The sequence below is a fragment of the Tetrao urogallus genome (genome assembly GCF_951394365.1).
Source record: "Tetrao urogallus genome assembly, chromosome: 1".
Lineage (NCBI taxonomy): Eukaryota > Metazoa > Chordata > Aves > Galliformes > Phasianidae > Tetrao > Tetrao urogallus.
In genome coordinates, this window is record NC_136813.1 from 185,485,969 (window position 1) to 185,508,911 (window position 22,943).

The 22,943-nt window shown below is 37.4% G+C and overlaps 1 protein-coding gene across 1 annotated transcript in view; it reads right to left on the bottom strand.

The window, feature by feature from the left end:
- The window catches only part of SEMA3D (semaphorin 3D), a gene marked incomplete at its 3' end in the record, with an annotated part of 127,526 nt that overhangs the window by 88,474 nt on the left and 16,109 nt on the right, over positions 1-22,943 (bottom strand). The window contains exon 2 of the mRNA XM_079549169.1: positions 4,921-5,108. Coding sequence (XP_079405295.1) covers positions 4,921-5,035 — 115 coding nt within the window. The 5' untranslated portion in view covers positions 5,036-5,108. The remainder of the gene's footprint in view (positions 1-4,920; positions 5,109-22,943) is intronic.

Below are 22,943 nucleotides of genomic sequence, written 5' to 3' on the forward strand. Positions count from 1 at the left end.
TCAAAAGAATTCCTGGCACAAAAATGTAATCCTCTGCTTTCTTTTTCACCATGTCATAAGAATGTACCGTTCTTAGGGGGAAGAAAAACATGTACACGAAACACTGCATGAAGCTAAACGTTTCTTAAATGTGGCTGATTTCCACTGAGGCTGTTGATTTAGCATTGTCATCCTTAAACAGAGAATGCAGAATTTCATGTCCTTAGTTCACTTAGTTAAGATGAAAAAAAGCAAGGCATGGATATTTAATCTTGCTCCAGTTTACTTATGTGACAAACTCTTTGCCATAACTGTAGTGGGGGTGAGACAGCATCTAAACGCATTCATTTTGAAGAAGTCAGCTCAGAATAATGCTCCTGTGTAATAGATTTAAATTACTGCTATAACTATTTTAAGTGTTAAGTAAATTCTGTTTCAAAATCTAAAGTTTGTGTTTAGTCTTGCCTTTTTCTGCTTGCTGTGTCACAGCGTAGGATTCTGGTCCCCTGATCACTCAAATCAGCACTGGTCACAACAAGTGTGGCTTGCTCCTGCTGCACAGCCATATTTCTTCTGCACAGAAATGATATGTGTTCATGGATATAACTATGGATGTGTCATTGGTGATAGTGTACAAATCTGGGCTGAGGCATACCCCATAACCAAGGAAGCAAGGAGCACACTTTGGTAATATAAATTCCTTCAGCATCCAGTCTACTGTTAAAAGATCCATGAAAAAAAAACAAAAAAAAAAAAAAAAAAAAACCCACAGTGAAATAAAGCAAACTCATAGATTTAAATTTGCAACTAGGAGTCTGCATTTCTACTGGAAAATTTTAGGAAGACCAAAAACTGAAAGTGGTTGAAAAAAATGTTTTGCTTTCTTCTGTTTTCAATTCTTCCTAAAAGTAAAACCCAGAAATACACTTGTAACAAAATCTTTGTACAAGTATCTGACAATGAATTGGCAAAGACCATTACCAAAAGATATACTGTCTATACAAAATGAACTCAACGTATTTATATGCATGAATTACGACACAGGCTCCTCCTAGCCTAAGTAACAGAAATGATGCCATTCTATGAATGATAATGTTACAACTTTTTGCGCTTGTTGAAATGAGGATGTTAAATGAGGTAGTAGACAGCAAGTATGTGCTGCTTAGGGAAACTGAAATCCACTTCTGTGTTTGAGGAGTTCTGCAATTTGGATGATAGTCACAGGTTAACTCCAGGTACATCAGAACAAATGATAAATACATACCTTTACTTTGACAGCAACTATACTGTAATACAAACACTATTAAAATACAGAGTATTACTAAAAATTCAGGTCCTAGTAGTAGTCCTCTATCAGTAGATAATTTGTTTACTTTGTTGTAATTTTACAGATATAATAATTAAAATACCTCATAACATTGTGAAAAATAGCTAGGAGAAATATTAATTGAGGTCTATGTACTGAGATCACCCTAGAAGTATCATGAAAGCAGTAATAATTTCTCGAGTAAGAATAACATGCACCAATCTCTAATAGCTACAGTCTAAACTGTAAAGATAAAAAGAAATACTATGGACTAATGAATCAGAAGAAGTAGGAATATAGGATGAGAAATGTAACTAAACATCATAGTGTGTTATATCAACACAAGTTAAGAATATGCTCTTGATTTTGCAACTCTATTAAAAGATATTTTAATTGACTTTAGTCCATGCTTATCGTTTTATGGATGTATGATTTTCTAAACATGTAATTTTAGAACTGACACAAAGAATAAAGAAAATCCACCATATAGCATCACGTTGACACTCATGATTCACTGAAATATCTGCACCTTAACTTTCCCAGCAGAGGCTTCAACACCTTAAGGTACTTCTCAGAAGACAAAAACTCATAACTGCCATGCCAACAAGCTCTAAAATTTTAATTACCAGCTGAACACAGAGGTCTTGTGATGCACAGAGGATTAATGAAGCACCTGCATGGTTCTAGGAACATTTTTAGCTACTCCACCCTTCTCCTTCTTCCTTTTCTTCTATCCGCCCCCAACTTCTCACTCAATTTTCTCTTCCTCCGTGTTACTTTAATATAGCTCATCCTTTGTCTTCCTCTCTTCCTGTCCCTCACCCTTCATTCTCAGCACTCACCCCTTGGCATGCTCCTCCTTCCCTTTTCTGTCAGGGCATGGGAAGGAGCAGTTTCCTAGCTCTCAGCTGCAGTGCACTCTGCTCCTCTTCAGTAGCTACAGCTGTGAGATGAAGCAACTGCAGGGGAAAGTCCTGCTTATTTCCACCCCTAGTAAATACTCGGCCATTCTGGGATGATAGAGCTTTGCCATCCTGTAAACACATCGCCTTTGGAAGAGGATAAAACTTTCTCTTGGAAGACAATAGTTTTAGCAGCATAATGAACACAAATGTGTGATTAGGTTATCAGCACTGCCTGATGTGGCCAAGTTTGATCAGTTTTCCATAACGATGGAAAAGCCCTTCGTGTCATTCTCCTCATGACATTCAAACTCCAAAGGATGGAGATGCTAGGACTTGTCAATGACATGACTGTAACAATTTTAGAATTGGCAATAACAATTTTAGAAGAATTGGCAAGGCAGTTAATTTCTCCTACATCTTCTCAGAAACCTTGGAATTATTTTGGTGAGAATGCTTAGGGGAAAAAAAAAAATAGTGAGCTTAGTTTTGACAACTATATTAAATAGTCAGAACATCTGACAAACAGCTGTCATCAACCAAACTTTAATTTAGTTATGACACAAACCCACACTACTTACAATGCATCCACTGACAAGCACAAGCGAAGAATTTCAGAGTTATTCTTTAAAACTGAGACACCTGGGTGCATCGTGGTTCTTTGAACAGACTTATAAGCAACCTAATATCATCTGCAGATTAAATATGCCTGATCCATGTTTCTTTTGAAGTGGGCGGCCACAGCACTGAACTCTTCATGCCACGGCTTAGAAAGACATGCAGTGTTTCTGGAAACAAAACTTGATATCTTCCAAAAAAAAACAGGAATGATGCATTTAATTCTCCTGGGTGGATTAATATTTTCCTTCAGAATGAGCAGCAACTCTGTGTTTTCCATTACTTATTCTCTCTCTCTTTAATCCATACATTATCCCAAAGTATAATATCAAGTGAATAAAATAAGACTCTTTAAGACTTCCTCTCATTCTTAATTTAACACTTCCAAGTGTGAAAAAAAACAGTACCTTTTTTTCTAGTTCCTTGTGGAAAAAGAAAAATACACCCTCCCTCCTAGAAAAAGCAATGATAAAATCTGGTAATTCTCTCTCCTTTGGCTTTTCAGTTACACTGCAGCATTTCAAATCAAGATTTATGTGCTGGTTTATATCTGTTGGTTTTTTTCCCCCTACAGGGATATAGGTGGATAAGTTTGGATAGCAAACTGTAACCCTCAAGCCAAACTGAAAGGTTTATAAAGTTGCTAATAAAAGTTTGGGTCAGGGCCTAAATATCAATCATCTATTCTTTGTCTTTTTGAATGAGCTCAGGCATTTTCACAGCCACTCCCAGCAGGTCTCTGCCACTATTTTAAACTAAGATTTCAGGTTGTATTTTTTTAATTTTTTCCCCTGCGTTGAACTCAATAATTTTTCTTTCCCACTCTCCTTACCTGCCAAATGCATCCATCAGGATTTTGCCAAAGGCTATCTGCTTTTGAAGTCAAGAGGAATTCACTAATCATGAGTGTCAAATCCACAATAAATGCCATCACCATATGGTATATGCTGCTATTGGGAATTATCTCAAAAAGGCCTAGCTGTGAAAAGTCTGGCTATATGTTAGGGTTCTTTTTTTTTTTTACTGCTAACATTCATAACTCATGTCAGGTCTTTCAGTTTCTGTATTCATTGGCTTAAGTGAGTGTAACTGTTTCCTGAATTTATAAAATGTTGTCAAGATCTCTTGATCTCTATTCCACTGTCTCTCTTTCAAAAAACACATTCAAACACAGATATGCCCAATGTAATTCTATACATAGTGGTATACACATCTAACAAAAGAGAAGCTAGTGTTTCATTATGTTTACTCAATAAATTCTTGAGAGTATTAGAGCTCATGATAAGCATATCATAACCACTGATGAAGGCTTTACAGCCTCCTGTACAGTCAGACCATCCCAAATGTGATACCACAATGCACACAAAGACCTATGTTAGAAAAACTGAGAACAGAATGAGCTCCCATAAGGTCAGGGTGCTGACATAGCTGAAAAAATGACTATCTGGAGAGCATTTGCATTAGCTAAAGAATATCAGTAAAAAAAGTGATAAATCTCCATGTCTTTTGAAAGCTGTGGAAATGTACTATGCAATCAAAGCAACAAGAAATCTCCTTTCTGTAAGAATATGACCATAAAGGAATTTTCTTTAAATACGTGTTTAAACCCCCCAATTTTCTCAATATTCTCATCAAGCAGCATAGATAAGATTAAGAAATTCCCAGAAAAGCAAGCATTGTGATACAATAAGGTTAAAAGAAAACACTTAATGAGTTTCACATACCGATTGAAGAATAGAGAAAAAATGATTACAAGTTAGGTGCCACTTGGAACACTTGAGGTACTTTCCCTGATGCTCTAGAAAAGTGTTGATGTTCCCCAAATCCCATCTCATCCCCCTGTGGGACACCAGTGGGTCTCATCTTGTTTCAAGTAGCACTAGAAGTCTATGCTTAGACAGTGACTCTCCCATAACTTATGTACAGTATATGAATAACCTTTAGGAGAAAACTGAAATGGGTAAAATTCATCCATACTCAAGGTTTTTGCCATGTATTTCTGGAAACTGTGACAAATGTGTTTCATTTTCCTACTTAGTAACAGTAATGAACTGCTGGCAACATCACATAAAAAGAAAAGTTGCAGAATCAGAAAAAAAATGCTGAAAAGTTTACCTTTATAGGAAAGTTTGAGTCTTGGGATATTTTGTTTTGACGTTCCAGTGACGGGAAGTAACAGCATTGCTAGAGATAACAGACTGCAGGCATTCGGTACTTGGGAAGCTCTCATTTTGCTCTCTTCTTATGCACTTTTTGCACTACCGTGAAATATCTTCGCACTCTTCAAACAATCCAAGTTTAATCTGGAAGCAAAAATAAAACATCTGTAGATCTTTTTCATTATCATATAAATAATATTTCTGAAAATAAGCCAGACCCAACCAGCTTAAGTAACTCATTTAACACATTTGCTACAGAAGTTTATTGTTTTATTTTTCTCTAGTATAAATCAAAATCAGTTTCTTTAATACCACATTTACTTGAAGGTCGGGAAAATACGTAAGATTTTCAAAGAACAATGTCTAACATAGCTGCAGTCTAAACAAAAAATTAATTCAGTGTCAGTGAAAAGAATATTTGCCATTCAAATATGATTGTGCATCTCATTAGTTTATACAGCTCCATTTGATATCATGCTGTTTTACACCTCATTCTTTATCTCAGTATAAAAGCTATTATATGTTTATCCTATGGCTAGAATAAGTTGCTGGATCACAGATACTAAGAGATAAAAATCCGAGTTAACAGTAAGGAGATATCCATCATAAATTTTCATAAATAAACTAAGAAAATTGCAGTGGTTTTTCCAAATAAAGTTTGAAAAGAGAAAAAAGTCAGCACTGCTGATGGACTTAAACGTGCTTTTCAGTACAATATTTTCAGCAGAATAACTGCCTCAATTCACCCACAAAATGTCCTATAAACTTTAATGAGTAGTTCATGCTGAGGTCAATAGGCTGATATGGGACTGTGTTAATACAGGGCGCAACTAAGCCAGCTTTGCAACACTTTTCACTTAATAACAGTCATTCATATTCCATAAATCTTAAAGTGTTTTACAAAAGAAAGCAATTATCACTGTCCTTATTTTCCCTAGACAAGACTGCAACCATAAAACTGTAACAAACTTATTTCCTACAGGTCACACAGCCACCTCAGTAGCTGCACAGAAAGCAGCAACAGTTTTCCTGGAGTCGAGTCTTGTTTGGTACCTGATTTTGAAGGATCCCTTTTGCCCAGTAAATCTTTTTTTTTTCCTAGGGAATTACTAAGGAAATGACATCTTGATTTCTCAAGGCAGAAGTTGATGGTTAATAAATCATAGAGGTCAGAACACGAAAATATTTGTGAGGGCAGATTCCTCCTCCTGCAAGTGCAATATCAGAAGTCAGAGGAAGACATCCAGGGAAATGACAAGTTTGAGTGATGCTGTAAATCAAAGTATAAGGGAATGTCATGGCTAGTAACAAGATTAATGGCTCATGATTTTTCATCAGAATTATATTCTGAAAGGTACCAAAGCCTTTTGCACAAAAATAAGTGGAAAGACTCCTTGTGAGCCCATGAGGGACCCAGCACAGCTCAGCCACCCCAAGTAACCCCAAATGTCTTGCACTTCATCTAGCTGCAGAGCCCCTTCTGCATGCTGCAGAGGCATCCAGAATCAATTCAGTACCTTATGAGGCAGGTAGTACTACCTTCCTTGCACAAAGGGACTGGAAAGAAGACATCTTTAGTTCTCTTTGCCTAGGGAAACCTTTCACAAATGAAGCTGTGGCTTTCTGAGCTTCCAGCACTTCTGCCAATGCTAAAGGACAAGGGAGTGTACAGGGATGTTGTGATGGGGAAAGAGAAAAGGGAACAGAGTTGAAAAACGCCTGTAGCGTCCTTCCTATGAAGAACATTAAGCCTCTTTCTTCTCAATCCCTTCCTCAACATTTATATTCTGTGTCTGAATGCAATACTTTTGGCCAAGTGCCACCACACATTCGTGAGATGACACAAAAAGAAAGCAAAACAAATTTGAAATGTCTTTGTTTTCTATCTTTCTATTCTTTTTTTACTAGACTACAGGATCCTGAAAGATGATAGCCCTTACTTCTTCCATGCTGGTACACTTGTTTGTGGTGGGACTAAAACTAACATTAACTCTTGCTGGGTCATATGGTGAAAAGGGGAAAGAAGGAGAGGAGGAAGGGAAAGGATCATATTAAGATGAGACACATCAGTCCTATTCATCTTCTGCAGGATGACAGAGACAAACCACACTTCAAAAATAAGCAATTAACAGGAAGTCAATCTCACTGCAGGTATGCTGAGATATTGTGGCTTGGGGGTTTGGGTCACAGCCAACAGGAGTCACACCAGAGAATTTGGGGCTCATCTTTTCAAGGTGAAGTACAATGAAGTAAAAAAAAAAAAAAAAAGCCATTAGTAGAAAAAAGTTGTTGACCAAACACACTGTACTGTTTGGTTGGAGACTGCATTTGGCCTTTTGGTCGCAGGGAAATTCACTTTTTCATTCAGTGTTCTGCTAATGGAAATCTTTTTTTTTCTTTTTCTTCTTTTTTTTTTTTTTCCCCCTTTTTAGTTGAACAGTGTCTGTGAAGAAACATTTGCTTTAATTCCTGACACATGGCGTTTAGTTTACACTGAAGGCAGCTGCTCTGTGAGCTTGAGCCAACCATCTTCTAGACTCACAGCAATCCATCCAGATTGTCACATATATTTTTAGTTTATGATGATCTTCTAATACAATTCCAGCTTCCACACAGAATCCTTCCAACACACTAATGACTAGCTCAGGTTAATGAACTTCAGAACAACTAACTGGCCACTAATCTTCAGGAAGTACCCTTCCTCTCTGTAACATATGTAATGTCAATCACTGCCCTGAGCTCAAAGGAGGTATGGTCATGCTGCTCCAAAATAATCAGGCCCGAGAACAGAAATAAAATACAAAACCTAAAAGCTAATCTAACTTCCTTCTTTTCCTCTGCTCAAGTAGGAGTTTTGTCCAAGGACGAAAAATTGTTTCCTTTAGTTAAATATTTCTGTTAGGCATCAACATGCTGCAAAACTTCCTCAAAACGATCAGACCCAACATAAATAAGGCAAATGAACTCAGAGAAAAAGTCTGAAGCCAAAGCTGCTTTCCCACCTTGGCTTCAGCTAGGAAATTTCTCCACTGTGCTAATTATCACCTGCAAGACCAGCTAAGGAAGGAAGCTATGTACACATTTTGTGGGACTGGGGTATTTCCACCAGAAGAAAGGAGCTATTATTTGCCCCATGCAGGACTGGGAGGTGCCTGGTTGAAGAGGGCCAAGGGCCAGGCTCCATCCTTCCTGGACCTCCCTGTGGAACCCATTAATTCACATCAAGCATGGGTGAAAACTGCCAAAAAGACAAAATGTGGATTTGCTGGTGTCCTGCCATCTTTGCCAGAGAGAGGCAGCTGGACGTAACTGGCACATGTGATGTCACGTCTGCGAAATGAGGTGTCACCTCCTTGCAATTGGTCAGATTTAGTGGAGCCCATAAAACAGACTGCTCTGAAGCTACTGTCTGAAAGAGGAAAACCTGGAGCCAATTTACTAAACATAATTTATTCCAGGCCCTTTGTTACAATAAACAGAGCTCTTCAGACTTCTCGAATACACAACCAGTAGGAAGCTTTGCATTCATGGGAGGTTTTTTTTTCATTTGTTCAGCTAAACCTATCTGAATGCAAAATCTTGTATTCACAAATACTGGGAAGATGTTTGACCTCCCATGGCATCATGAAATCTAGAACTGAAAGTATTGTGACCTATCCTCAAATACACATCTTTTTTTAACAGTAGTTTTTGTAACCCAGTTGAATTCTGCAACAAAAACCTCTCCTGGACTGGAGGATTATTTAAAACCTGTTTCTCATGCTAGTTTTCCATGGCCATTTTAAAATTTGGCATTTTGTACTCCACTGAAGAGAATGATGAAAACAGCCTGCAGCAAATACAATTAGTCAAATTGTATGCTGAATCTAAGAGCAACATTAAAAATTGCAAATAACCACTGAAAATTTAGACCAGTCTTTGAGTTGGCTCATGTTGTTTATAAAAAGTAATAATAGAATAGAAATACATCTGATAATCACTATCGATTTAAAATTAGGCTAAGTCACGAAGGTGATTTAATTTGAATATGTAAATTCCAAAGGCTGCTCCCAAAGTAATGCCTCCTATTTTATTATGTGGATGCACAATGTCAGAAGTGGATATTGGTATTCAAGCAGAGCTTGAACCTTTCCAACAAAATTCTATTACCTTGTATTGCTGTGTGACAGATGGCAGCAAAGAGGCAGTATGTATGAAGAAAAGGTGTGTCACTAAATCCCTCTATGCAGAAAAAAATTGCACTTGCAATTTATCACCACTTGCTAAATGTTTATGAAGACCAAACAATGGATGTGAACACAGCGAGGCAGTGGGTGGTGCATTTCAGCAGCAGCAACAGCAATAGTAGGTCATCTCTGCTGGTGCTGATTTTTATAGGTGCAACAGGAGGGCTGTTGTTCATAGCTGGCAAAAATGCATAGCTAATGATGATGACTGTGTTGAAAAATAGTGTTTTGTAGCTGAGAATTTGCCCAAACTATCAAATACTGCTATTGTGCTCTTTGTATCTGCTGTAATTTCCATTGACATAAATAGAAGGCATTACTTCTGGAGTGACTTACGTATAACCCTTGATACTCATGCTTTTTCTTCTTCTCCTCAGCTATCCTTGTCCAAGATTTTTTGCATTTTATTTCTTTATGGAGTGAGAAGAGAATGAAAGATGTTCCTTGTCACCATTAACCACATAGCATGAGTGCACTGCTAGACATATTGCTTTAAAGGATTTAAAGCTTATTAGCTGCAAAAAGAAACAAAAAGAATTCATCTGCAATTCAAATGCATTGAAAGATATATTATCTGTTCGCATGAATGCATATTTGACTACAAATTTTAACTACAAATATATAAAGTTCTTTCCTATGAATTTTCTTGCATATATCTTACCTGTAAGCTATTGCATGTTTGCAGGAAGAATATTAGTATGGCTATGTACCATGTACTTCAAAACAGTATTATAATTACGGGCTTGATATTGAGCATTCTTTGTTAGTAAGGCAGAAAACTACAAACATACATGAGTCAGATTAATAATTCACTAAATAAAAGAGACAAAAAGTACATCTCCAGACTGGCTGAAAATCCTGAACTTGCTTTTCAAATAACAAAGATGACATTGATCCAGAACACAATGTAACTTTGCTCTTGCACACTTAAGATAGACTGTCTGTTGATATATTATTTGGCAGAAGAGGCTTTTCTCTTCATTGTGAAAACTCAGCTTAAAGCTAACTCCATCCAAGAACTGGTAAACAGCTTTATTCATCACTATTTTCTCATTTATTAAGTAGCTTTTGTGCTGCTTATAGTGCAGTGAATGTTCTCTTCCAGGATTTAGAAAAATACTTTTTACAAAAAACTGATTGAAATCACATCACTTCCTGAAAATAGCAATAATTCCTGAATAAAAAGACACTTGTACAATCAAAAACTAGCCTACAGTGGGTGACTTTTATTTTTATTTTTATTTTTTTTTAATCATGGTTTTTAGTATACCTGGTTTAGATAAGGTTTTGTCATAAAGTAGACCTTAATATTGTTAAAGATCCAGTGAATCGTAATGACCACAGAATCATATAACAGTTAAGGTTGGAAAAGACTCTGAGATCATCTAGTCCAACTCCACAATCCAGATCATAATGAGTTTTACAAATCTTTACAGGCTTTATCTTTACTGAGCTCCTTACAGGATTTATACCCTATCCATTCAACACCAGTAACTCAGAAAACAAGAAAAATCACTGCTCTCATTCCCACACAACAAGTGCCTAGTAATGCTAAATATCATTAAGGGACTGAGAAACAAGGAGGATGAAAGTGAAGGAATGAAGAGGTGACAAAAAAAAAAATAATCTCAAAAACTATTCTAATTGCTCAAAACCATGACAATACATACATTTCTCCAATGGTGCAAAATATGTCTGAGGGTTATGTTAAAATTTTAATTTATTAAGATAGAAACAATCTGAAGCTAGATTAAAAATGGAAACTGAAAAAGTAACAAAGATTGAAGGCAATCATTATATATTTTTTTGTTTTTCTTCATTTTTCTGAATATAGGGCTAAGTGAAGCTAGTCTGCTGATGGAAGCATTTACAAAAGGCGTGTATGCTCTTAGGAGATAAAAACTGCTAAGAATGGGTAACCTTAATAGAATGGTTAGTGTCACTCTGCTTTGAAGGGCTCATCTGACCCTGAACTTTACTACAGGCCACTTAAAATTATATGTATAGGAAATGAGCACTTTATCCTCAGAAAATATGGGAATACTTTGCAGGTCAGTGTCAGTGGGGTCATGATTACACCCAAAGATTTCACGTAGGCTTACAGAAGTAATCCTTTCAGAATGAGACTGATAGATAGCAATGCACATAGATATGTCATATATCATTTAAAACAGTGATTCTGAGAAGTATTATCTCAGGCATTGTGCCTTCTGGACAAGTAATGAATTGACAATAAAACAAATGCTACTCTCTAACCCTAATTCTTTGTATATTGTGCCTCCTTGAAAAAAAATAAAAAATAAAAAAAATAAAAAGATAAAAAATCAGATCAATTGTTTTATGTTTTACTCTGTTATCTAGTAAAGGGAATGGGATGGACAGCAACTTGTCATCTGATAATAATACTGCAGTATTGCAATGAGGAGACAGGCAGATTAGAACAAAGTGTCCAGAAGGGTGTGGAAGTAAAGCCTCCATACATGGCATTCACTCTAATGGTAGCTGATAGCTGCATTTACACCTCAGATGCTTTATTTTCTATTTCTTTTCTTTTGTGTGTGTGTGTGTGAAAAGAGCTGTGGCTTCAGATATGATGCCTATCATAATAGCTTCCCATGGGCTCTTTTTTTGAGAGAACACCCTACACATATCATTATTAAAAAAAAAACAAAAACACAAGCCAAAGAGGAAAGCAGTGTAAAGCAAAATTTAACAACACACATAAGAATCAAAAGGAATCCTTCACCAAACCTCAGTGTTGCATTATTTTAAGTGCAGCATGCTTCCCCAGCAGACCAAAAAATCTCTCACACCATGAAAAACAGTTCTACAATGGGTTTTGTAATTTGGGTATCCAAGAAAAGGAAAAGGCAGTACGACAAAAATTCCTTGAGACATTTAATAAAAAGGTAGACTAGATGGCCACATCCTGCCAAGTACCATGACGTTTGCAGGTTTTTGAAGAAGCCCAGAGAATTTTCCTCTAAAATGTCTGTCACCACCTACAGCACTCGGGGTGGATTGGCTCTGAGTGAAGTAGACAGGGAGAGTGGGCACACAGAAAGCTTTGCCTGTGGAACAGCCTTGGCTTGCTATTGAGAAAATATTGAAAAGCCAGAAAAGTGTCACAGTGTCCATCAGAGAAAAGCAATGCTCATTTCAGGGAGACCCGCCTGGACATTTAAACACTAACAGATTGCATTTGTACTGTGAAAACCTGAATTAACCCCAGGCAGCAATGTCAAGCCAGCTAAACCACTGACCTGCAACTACCATTATTTTGCTGGAAGAAACATACATCTAAAATAGCCAACTCAAAGGAAAGGATTACAGTCTCTTTTTCACCTCCAGAAATCCTTCTTAGAGTGTTTTCCTATGGAAAAACTGTCTCTGTACCTCCTTTCATAGGAGACCTGCCAATGTCTGCAGGGGTGGAGCAGGAATCCTCCAGCAGTGACGGTTCAGTTGCTGGAGGTCTGGGCTTGCTGGTATTCTGGGAGTCATCAGTAATTAGGGGCAATGGGTTATTTTACAAATCATTTACTTGCATGGGAACTTGCCCTACCATATATCTTGCATGCTTGTGAAAAGCCCAGATTGACAGGAAGATAACAAAGCACACTAGTGAAACTTCTTATGAAAGAAATTCAGCCTCAATTCTAGGTGTCATACAGTAGCAAACAGTCCATTCTCTGGAATGGTATAGCCCATGGGCTGATTACATGGATATATATAGATGTAAGTATGTAGGGCTTTTCTGTCCTTGATTCAAGCACTTCAAATCTAAAGCCAGCTCCAGCTTTTACATGGCTCCATTAGCTGTATGTTATACAACCGTATATTGCTTGCCCTGCCTGCAGACACTTAGCAGATTCATGCAATCACAGCCCCACAGAACCCACTAAAAACAAAAACAAAAAAGTTTAAAGTAATAAAAAAAAAAAAAACACATTAAAAATATAAATTTATAATGTTTATTTCATGTCACAGGAAATACTGTGCTAAAATTGTCACTAGATGTATCTGATGTAAGCAGAAATTTACTGCCAATTATTATTGGAATTTTGCTTAAATGTTTGTAGGCAGTCACAGACATCCCAGCTGCATCTAAAAGTAGTCCATAGGAGTCTTAGAGATAACTAGAATGTTACAAATATTAAAGATAGGTAAATGTGTTTGCCTCAGTGCAGTTATCCATTTTCAGAATTGTTTTTACTGAATTAATTCTGATAGGAATTCATTAGCCACCAGTATTACTTAGATCATTGTCAGCTGTCTAATCTGGTAGTTTTGAAAAGAATTCAGGTTATTAAAGTTTACCAATAGTTAAAAAAAAAAAAAAAAAAAAAGTGCATTTCATGTGACAGCTGGCCTTTGATCAAATATGTTTTCCAATGGCATATTTTCATGCAATTCCTTCCATCAACATATGGCCTCATTACTTGATGCACTGTCAGTGAACTTTGTACAGCATAGTTTGCTGGGCTTTATATATAAACTGCAGTACAGAGAGAGACATGCCGGAAGGATTTTAATTTACATTTCCAACAGATTTTGATTTAATAATTCATGGTCATATACTTGAACTCTTTTGGAGGAATCTTTTTTATGTTGCTTGTCCAACTAATTTTGTATCAACACTTTGTGCAGCCAGTGTGTAAAACAATATTTAGCTGAACGTGTACATGGCTGTGCAGTAGTCTGTGTTGGCACATTAATCTAGTTATTATATTGGTAGGCTGAATGTATTTGCTTTCTTGCTTTTTTTTTTTTAAAACTTTTAAATGTTTTATTTCATTTACGTTTGGAGATTATGTGACAGAGAGGCAGCAGAGATGCTATTACACATCCCATTTGCAAGCTTACACAATTAATTGTGTCCTAATTTAATGCAGACCTATTCCTCTTGATGTGTCTCCCCTGAGTGCTCATCAACACAGCACCTGAGTAGTTTAAAAGCTTTAATGTCTCTATTGTCTCTCCTCTATCCTCGTCATTATAAGATAATTGATTTTTCTTTAATGGTATGATAGGAGATGACATCACTTGCAGAAGGTCACACTGGCAGTTAGTACAAGTACCACATCCCCTCAGACATCCAGGCAGTGCCTTAGTCACCCGGCCACCCTTCTCACCAGAGACTACAGACTGCTGGCTGAAATTCCTGTGTGACATCAGTGACCACTTCCAGTGTTTCATTCTTGATTTAAGCCCTTGTGCAAACTGCAGAAAATAACAAGCAATCACACTTTCATTTTCCACAAACAAGAATTTCACAGAGCTGGGTAAGAATGAAGACACACCCAGAGTGAGTCCTGACATCATTATCAAAGATTTAACAACCCTAGATATTCCCTGCTAACCAACTTGACTATTTTCAAGGGTTAGAACATACTGCTACCAGAGCCTCAGAGAAGTTTCTGCTTGTATTGCAGCAGAAGTCAATTTATACTTGGTTCAAGAGAGTTGTTTTAGTGGTCTATTTTTAAGCTGCTTTGTGAAGTGTTCTAGCACAACAGTTCCTGGAATCCGAAGCAGCCATACAAAGAAAGAAAACAAGAATTCAGGCATACCACCTCCATTCAACACTGAACTATTTCCACTTTGGTTTAAAACCATAACTTTCCTTTGTCTCGTGAGGATAAAGTGAGGACACAGACAACATAGATTAATCAATACTTAACTGAAAAACAGCAATGCTTTTTAGAAAGCTAGCCAGTTGTTTATAGGGGAGGTGTCAAAACCAAAAAATTCATATGAAAAGAGATAGGGTGTAAATCACCGAAGTTGAAAAAGACCTGTAAGATCTAATATACTCCAGCCCAAACATCTTTGTGTCACCAATATTTCCCACTAAACCATGTCCCTCAGTACAACCACTAAATCCCCTCTGGCGCAACTTGAGGCCATTCTCTCTCATCCTATTGCTAGTTACATGGGAGAAGAGCCCAATCCCCACCTTGTCACAGCCTCCTTTTAGGCAGCTGTAGAGAGCAATTAGATCTTCCCTGAGCCCTCTCCTCCCCAGACTAAACCACCACAGTTCCCTCAGCAGCTCCTCATAAGGCTTGTGCTCCAGACCCCTCACAGCTTTGTTGCCCTTCTCTACACATGCTCCAGGGCCTTGATGTCTTTCCTCTAGTGAGGGGCCCAAAACTGAACACAGTACTCAAGGTGAGCACTCACCAGTGCTGAGTACATGGGGATGATCACTTCCATGCTCCTGCTTGCAACACTGTTTCTGATACAAGCCAAGATGCCATTGGTCTTCTTGGCCACCTGGACACACTGCTAGCTCATGATTAGCCGAGCACTGACCATTATATCCAGGTCTGTTTCCTCTACGCAGTCTTCCAGCCACTCTGATCCAAGCCTCTAGTGTTACCTGGGGTTGTGGCCACTCCCTGGCACCTGGTCTTGCAGAACTTCCTCCCATTGGGTTCAGCTCAATAATCCAGCTTGTCCAGCTCTGTAGCGCCTTCCCACTTCCAGAGAGATTGACACTTCCTCCCAACATGGTGCCATTTGCAAACTTACTGAGGGTGCGCTCAATGCTCTCATTCAGGTCATCAATAAAGATATTGAAGACGACAGGCCCCAGCACCAATCCCTGGCAAACACCACTGTTGGATTTAACTCCATTTGTCAGCACTCTCTGGGCCCAGCCCTTCAGCCAATTCTTCACCTAGCAAAGAGTGTACTAATCCAAAATATGCACAAGATGAGTAAAGTATGCACACAGAATGGGTATAGAAACCATATTAGCAGTATAATTTAATCCAGGAGTGCCAGATATTGTACAGCCAATCTTGTCTTGCCTATCTCATGAGAATTATCCACCATAATCAAGTGTCACAATCATTGACACTGTATTTGAGATAATGCTTTTGTCTGCCCTGAACAAATAAGAAGGGGATTTCTTTTTATATTCCCTCTGGAACAAGAAGAAGCTGATTGAGAAATAACACTGGATGGACTGGTGACACCCAGACAAAACCAAAAAAAAAAGAAAATCAACTACGTATTCCAGCCTGATCTTTTTTTCCTGTTCACATCAGCAACTCCTTCCTGTCAGTCTGTTATCTGCCAGATGGATCAAGAAGGGGAGGCCACTGTAGTTAGTACTCTAAATGCTTTTTAAGGGTGTGGGGAGAAAAATGACTAGAAAGGATTTGGCGTCCATGCCAGCTTAGCTAGAAAGGGGATGTGGTGAAGATTAAGTTGTGTTTCCATAGCCACAGATGAGCAGGTGGAAAACATCCACCACAGGTGCTTGTTCTATAGAGGATCCCATTCCCTGGTAAAATAGGCACTTTGCAAAGAAACCAAAACTTGAAGATATCCAGGACTCTTTATCTCAGACGAGCCCTATGCAAGTTTACTAAATCTCTTGGGATCATCATGATTAACTATCTTAAGCTATTCCCCACCGGGCTTTAGTGCTTTTAAACTGCTGACCCTTTGAATTAAAGAAGTAGATTTCTCTTTTCACAGCTGTGACTCAACACAGAGTGGAATTCGGAGGCATCTGAAAACAAAGCCAGGCACAATTTAAAACAAAATCCTTCAATGACAGATTTACAGAGTGATAGCTGCATCTGGAGCATACAGATATAACTGCGTACTAACATGCATTACACAAAAACCATACATAGACTTGTCCTATGAAGGGCAATTTCTTCATTAAAAAAAAAAAACAACCAACAAGCAAAAAAAATGAAAAACAAACAAAAACAAAACAGGATGAGTAAGAATAAAACATCATAAAACCTAAATATTGACTATTCAAAAGAAAATTTGGTCCATGGATCTTTTAGCAATCTAAGTGGCAACCACCTCGGCAATAAGGAGGACAATGATAACCTGTCAGAAAAATTATTCCTTGATCTTCTTTAGGAGCTACAATGCACAACTGAAATTCCTGTGCTTGGGGACAAATAAAATAGTTGTAAGATGTAGTTTATAAAGTGTATAATACCTTTATTGTGTTCAATACTAAATATGCAATAACTAGCACATATGCCATTGAGTCTTTCTAAATGTGGAGTCCTCAGCATAGGAGAAACATGGACCTGTTGGAGCACGTTTGGAGGAGTGCCACAAAAACGATCCAAGTGACAGAACACTTCTCCTATGAGAACAGGCTGAGAAAGCTAAGGCTGTTCACAGCCTGGAGAAAAGAAGGCTCTGGCGAGACCTGATAACTGATCTTTCAATATCTGAAGGGGAGATACAGAAAAGAAGAGGATGGACTCATTAGCAGGACAAAGTGTAGTGGTTTCCAACTAGATCAGGGGAGATTTCAATTGGACGTAAGAAAAAGTTTTTACAGTAAGAGTGTTGCAGCACTGGAACAGGTTGTCCAGAGAGGTGGTGGATGTCCCATCTCTGGGGACATTCAAGGTCAGGTTGGATGGGACTCTGAGCAACCTGATTTAGCTGTAGGTGTCCCTGTTCATCGCAGGGGAGTTGGATTAGATGACTCTTAATGGTCCCTTCCAAATAAAATGATACTGTGATTATCATTCAAATGTCAAAGCTGGGAAAGCTGTTGCTAGTTGTACTTAGTCACAATTTTAGGTGAACCTGAACTGAGTAAAAAGTGGAATCAGATATCTTGAAGATACTAAAGCATAGTAAACAGTTACAGAGGAATAAACCAGTTATTCATTTTCGCAGACATTGCAAAAGCAAAACAGCAAAGACTACTGGAAACTTTTTTTCTTGTCTGTCGGCTGGAGTATGTGACTTGCATTAATGGCACAGGGAATAATGTACTTGCACTCAAACTCAGGACTAGCTGATGTCAAATGAAGTTCAACCATTCATATTAATGGGATCAGCATTTGTCTGAGGAAATGGAAGCCTCTTAGACCTTAGGGTCACGAATTGACAAGCTATCGAACATTTCCTCTGTTGTGCTGACCATCCTCCATCCTCAGTGAGATCAGCTGTCTAGACCCTTAGCTCTACTACAGCTGCTTTGTGTTTCTCCAGAGGCATAGAAAGAGCTCTTTGCTAATTCTTCCTGAGTAATGCATAATACAGGGTGAGAACTCACAACTTTCTTCCTAGGACACACGGAACAGCCACATTTCTCCTGAAAAATCATAGTCATATGCATGCAATGTGTGAGTTAGTCCAGTAATCTGCGTTTGAGACAAATGGTGACAGAAGTGTTGTTCATTACAAAAATGATGATGATGATGATGATGATGATGATGATAATAATAATAATAATAATAAAAGAAACCAAACTCAAAACACTGGAAGCATCATCTTGAAACATCAAAGATGACTTTAAATTTGTACAGGAAAAAAATATATATATATTGCTGAGCAGCTATTATCTCACACCATTAATAAATTGGGAGGAGGCAAGAAACAGTTCATGGAAAAATACATTTCTGTGGAATTTTCTTGACAAGCACCAAAGCATTTATGTTGTAATCATTCTAGCAGTCAGCAAGCAGTTATTTCAGATGGCTGATACAAAAATGTGGCAGATATTGTCTGCCAAAACTGTAGAGTATAAAGAAAAACACTGCAGCAGAATATTTTTTTCTTCTTAATATTAAGTAGAGCAATTTTGAGTGTAAAGACATAATTTTCACCATCACCATTAATATTCATTGTAATAAGAACAACAATAACAGCACTCATAACACGTTTTATAGTCTCTTTATGCAACAACAATTCTGTCAGGGGCAAATTTAAATTTTGTGGATGATAAGAAAGTTGTCTTTTGGCAGTCAGGATATATGGAATGAGTCAACTCATAAAGCTCACTCAAATATTGGCACCTCTGTTTCTTTATAGGCACCTCAGCCTCATTCTTGTTTTTCAGAAGTGCTTGTATAAACATAAAAACATTTTTAAAAGGATAAGAATCCAGCATGAAAGGCCAATCACAACAAAGGATGAGTCCAATAAAACAAACAAAATTAAAATAAATGCTTTAGGTGCATGATAAAAAAATTCAATATTATGAGTCACTGAACTGACTCATGACCTATGAATTAATTATGCCCCTTTTAATTGCTCCACAAAACAATCTCCATTCTGAAAAAGATGTACATATTTGCTACAGCTGACTGGTTTTTGTTGGTCTATGATATACGAGTTATGGCACTGAAGTTTGGCTACATGTTTACTAAGCAGTAGACAGAAGATGCACAGATAGATCAGTAAATATCTTCTGTATATACTTGCATAATTACCAGGAGAAACCTTTAGGAAAAAATTGCAAATATATTCCTCATAGAAATAGAAGATAAAGTGGAAAAGCTAAAAAACAGGAATGTAAATGTATACACTAAATAATTGAGAAACTAATCACATTTGAGCTTTTGACAACTTCACTGTTGCCTCTCTGTTTGCTTTGCTAATCAATATGTAGCACTAAACACGTTACTGATTTTCTGCATTCAAACCGTGCTTCACTAATCATTTCTTATTCCAGAAAAAGCCTCTCAGACAACTCCTTACTTAAATAAGACTGCAAATTTGTTTAATGGATTACACCTAAGGTTCGTCCAGTCTAGAAGTCTGTTTTCAGCAGTAAGTGTAAGTAAATGTAAGGAAGAATAAGAATGGAGCATTCGTATATGATATTACCCTTCCCTTAGCACTCTCGCTTCTCCACATCTATTTTCAGCTCAGGAAATTTCCTCAGCCTACTATAGCTTGACTATTTATACCCCTCCCCCCCTCCCCCCCACCTACTGGATATCACTTTCAAGTACTTCTCCAGCCTCCCTTTGAGCCCTTGAAAAATTCTTACATCTGCATGTCTACTACCAATTACATGAGGAGCCACCTCCAGTACCAACATCACTGTGTTCATATGCGACAACATACTATTTTTCTTACATATATATCACCACCTCCATAAAGTAGATCAACAAAATTTATGTACATGTATATCTAAATTTACTGTTTTAGGATGATTCTGATTTTAAAGTGAAGGTCATCCAGCAGTGCTGACATCAGAGGCACTATGCATGCTATATTTTATTATGCAATACATGTATACATTGGCTGGGAAATTAAGAGAAAATTGGTTACAAAAAATAAAGGTGATAGTAGTGGTCAATTTCAATGAGTGTTTGCTGCCAGAGCACTGGAACAGGCTGCCCAGGGAGGTTGTGGAGTCTCCTTCTCTGGAGATGTTCAAGACCTGCCTGGATGCCTATTTGTGTGACCTGGTGTAGGGAACCTGCTTTGGCAGGGAGGTTGGACTCGATGATCTCTGGAGGTCCCTTCCAACTCGTACAATTCTGTGACTCTGTGAAAAATATCTTGCTATTATTATTGCACAAGATGAAATGTATGGTTTCATAACTGAATCTTTGCTCAGAACCCAGGACAGGCTTTTAACTTTGAACCAAAAATAGTTTTTGCCAAACTTAGCAAGTATATGGCTGGGAAAATCAGAGAGTTTCACTGCCAACAGTGTCTCAACACCACTAGCAGAAAAGCTCCCATACTTTCTCCTTAGTGAACACCTTCAGGCAGTAGGATGGAAAAAATATCCCAGAGCTCTCCACTAGACTAGTTCTGTCACCTCTCTCCCTCGCATGGTCCTCTAAATCTCTCCAGTAAAATAAATTTTACTGGACTGAAATGTTCTTTTTTTTTTTTTCTTTTTTTTCCTCATATCCATAACTTTCAATCTAATTATAAAGGATGTAAGGGGGATGACAGAATGGTGTTACTTTTGCACAAGTTGAGAATACACTTTTAAAATCTTCTCAAAATAGGTAAACATTTTAGGGTAAATAATTAAAAAAAAAAAAAGTATTTTAAGATATATGCTATAAAAATATTATATGGATATTGCAGTTAAAAGTTCTGTTAATCTCTGCATCTCAAGGTGTGAGCACTGTAAGAAACAACAACATACAGCTGAGAACAGTAAAACTGTGAAGATTTATGTTTTCCATTGAAACATCTGCTCTTACCCAATCTTGGTGCCAGAACGGCAGACTGGATGAGCTACTTCTTTATTCCAGCCAGGCGTTTCCTCTACTCTTGGACATTAGGTTAAAATGTGATGAACATCTTATTCCCACTGGAGAATTTTCACTTTCATGAAGTCAGTAGGTCAAAACTTGAAATTTACTGCTCACGAAAGGGATTCCTCAGTTGTGTGTGTCCAGTAGACAAATCTAAATACCGAGGAACAATTGCCCATTATATACTTAATGCTTATATTACTCACATACACTGACATTAATTTAAGGGTCTGTCAGAACTTTAGTGATATCCTACACAACGAATCATGACGGTAGTAAATCTAGATGCATTGTCTAAATCTCATAGAAATGCTACAATGAATCCTACAGGAAAGGATTCTTTTCCTTTTACAAAAATAAATAAATAAATAAATAAATAAAGGAAAATGAACTCAATAACATAAGTTGTAATTATGCTAAAATATCAAATAAGTTACATCTACTTATTTGTAATTAAAATATCTGTAGTTATTTTGATTTTCTCTATAAAAACATCAAGTTTCAAGTAAGTCAGTGACTGCAGATGACATTTCTATGTTTGCCTAGTGGTTTGCAGTGATGTTTAAAAAATCTCACATTTATAAAGTCCTGTGGCATTTTCATCAAAAATTAATATTAAAACAGTGATGGAAAACATTACACTTTTTGGAAAAAAAAATTCTCATTAAGTTTTAATACACAAATGTCACACCTCCTTTTTCAATTACAGCTACTTTTAAGATTTTCCAAAGGTAGCTACAATTTGGATTTGATTCTGCTATTGGAAAGTGCCAAAAATACCCAATTATAGTAGGAAAATGTTGTGTGCACATATACGTATGTGTTTGTCTACAATCTGTGTGAGCAACTGAAAAATGTCCAAAATATACACAGAGAAAACCACGTTGTTAAAATTACTCTTATGCAGAGTAAATTTCTCTTTAAAGCACCAAATAATGGAATGACAGCAGAGACTGCTCAGTGCTAGAACATAATGCTTCATTTAACGAGTAATCTCCAGAGCATATGGATGTTTACCTCACTCTGGGCAAGCTCAAGCGCACAGACAATTACGGTACTTTGTCTGATGTGCAATAACTTGTTAAGCAACTGTAATGAGACCACGTGATTCCACAAGCTTATACACAGCACTTCTATATTTTCTCCATGCCAACATGACATTTTAACTCTCAAATATTAAATACTTAAGAAAAAATAAGAATCCCCAAAGCTAGAATGGCTAAATCCAGATCCACAAATCAATGGAGTTGGTCAAAACTGTAAGCCAAGTTCAAAATCTCTTCAAGTTTGGCAGGTACACTGTCTGAATCCACCCTGCCCTCAGGAAAAACGAAGGGAAGGGAAGGGAAGGGAAGGGAAGGGAAGGGAAGGGAAGGGAAGGGAAGGGAAGGGAAGGGAAGGGAAGGGAAGGGAAGGGAAGGGAAGGGAAGGGAAGGGAAGGGAAGGGAAGGGAAGGGAAGGGAAGGGAAGGGAAGGGAAGGGAAGGGAAGGGAAGGAAGGGAAGGGAAGGGAAGGGAAGGGAAGGGAAGGGAAGATTCTGCAATAGCAATGCAATAAAGCAGTCAAATTGTATTGTTTCTTTGGTGAATAATAGTTATATTATAGTTATATAGTTAACTATATAACTATATAGTTATATATAATATAATATATATATAATATAATATAATATATATATAGTTGTATATTAACTATATAGTTAATAGATTTATTAATATGATCAATTGACTGAATAC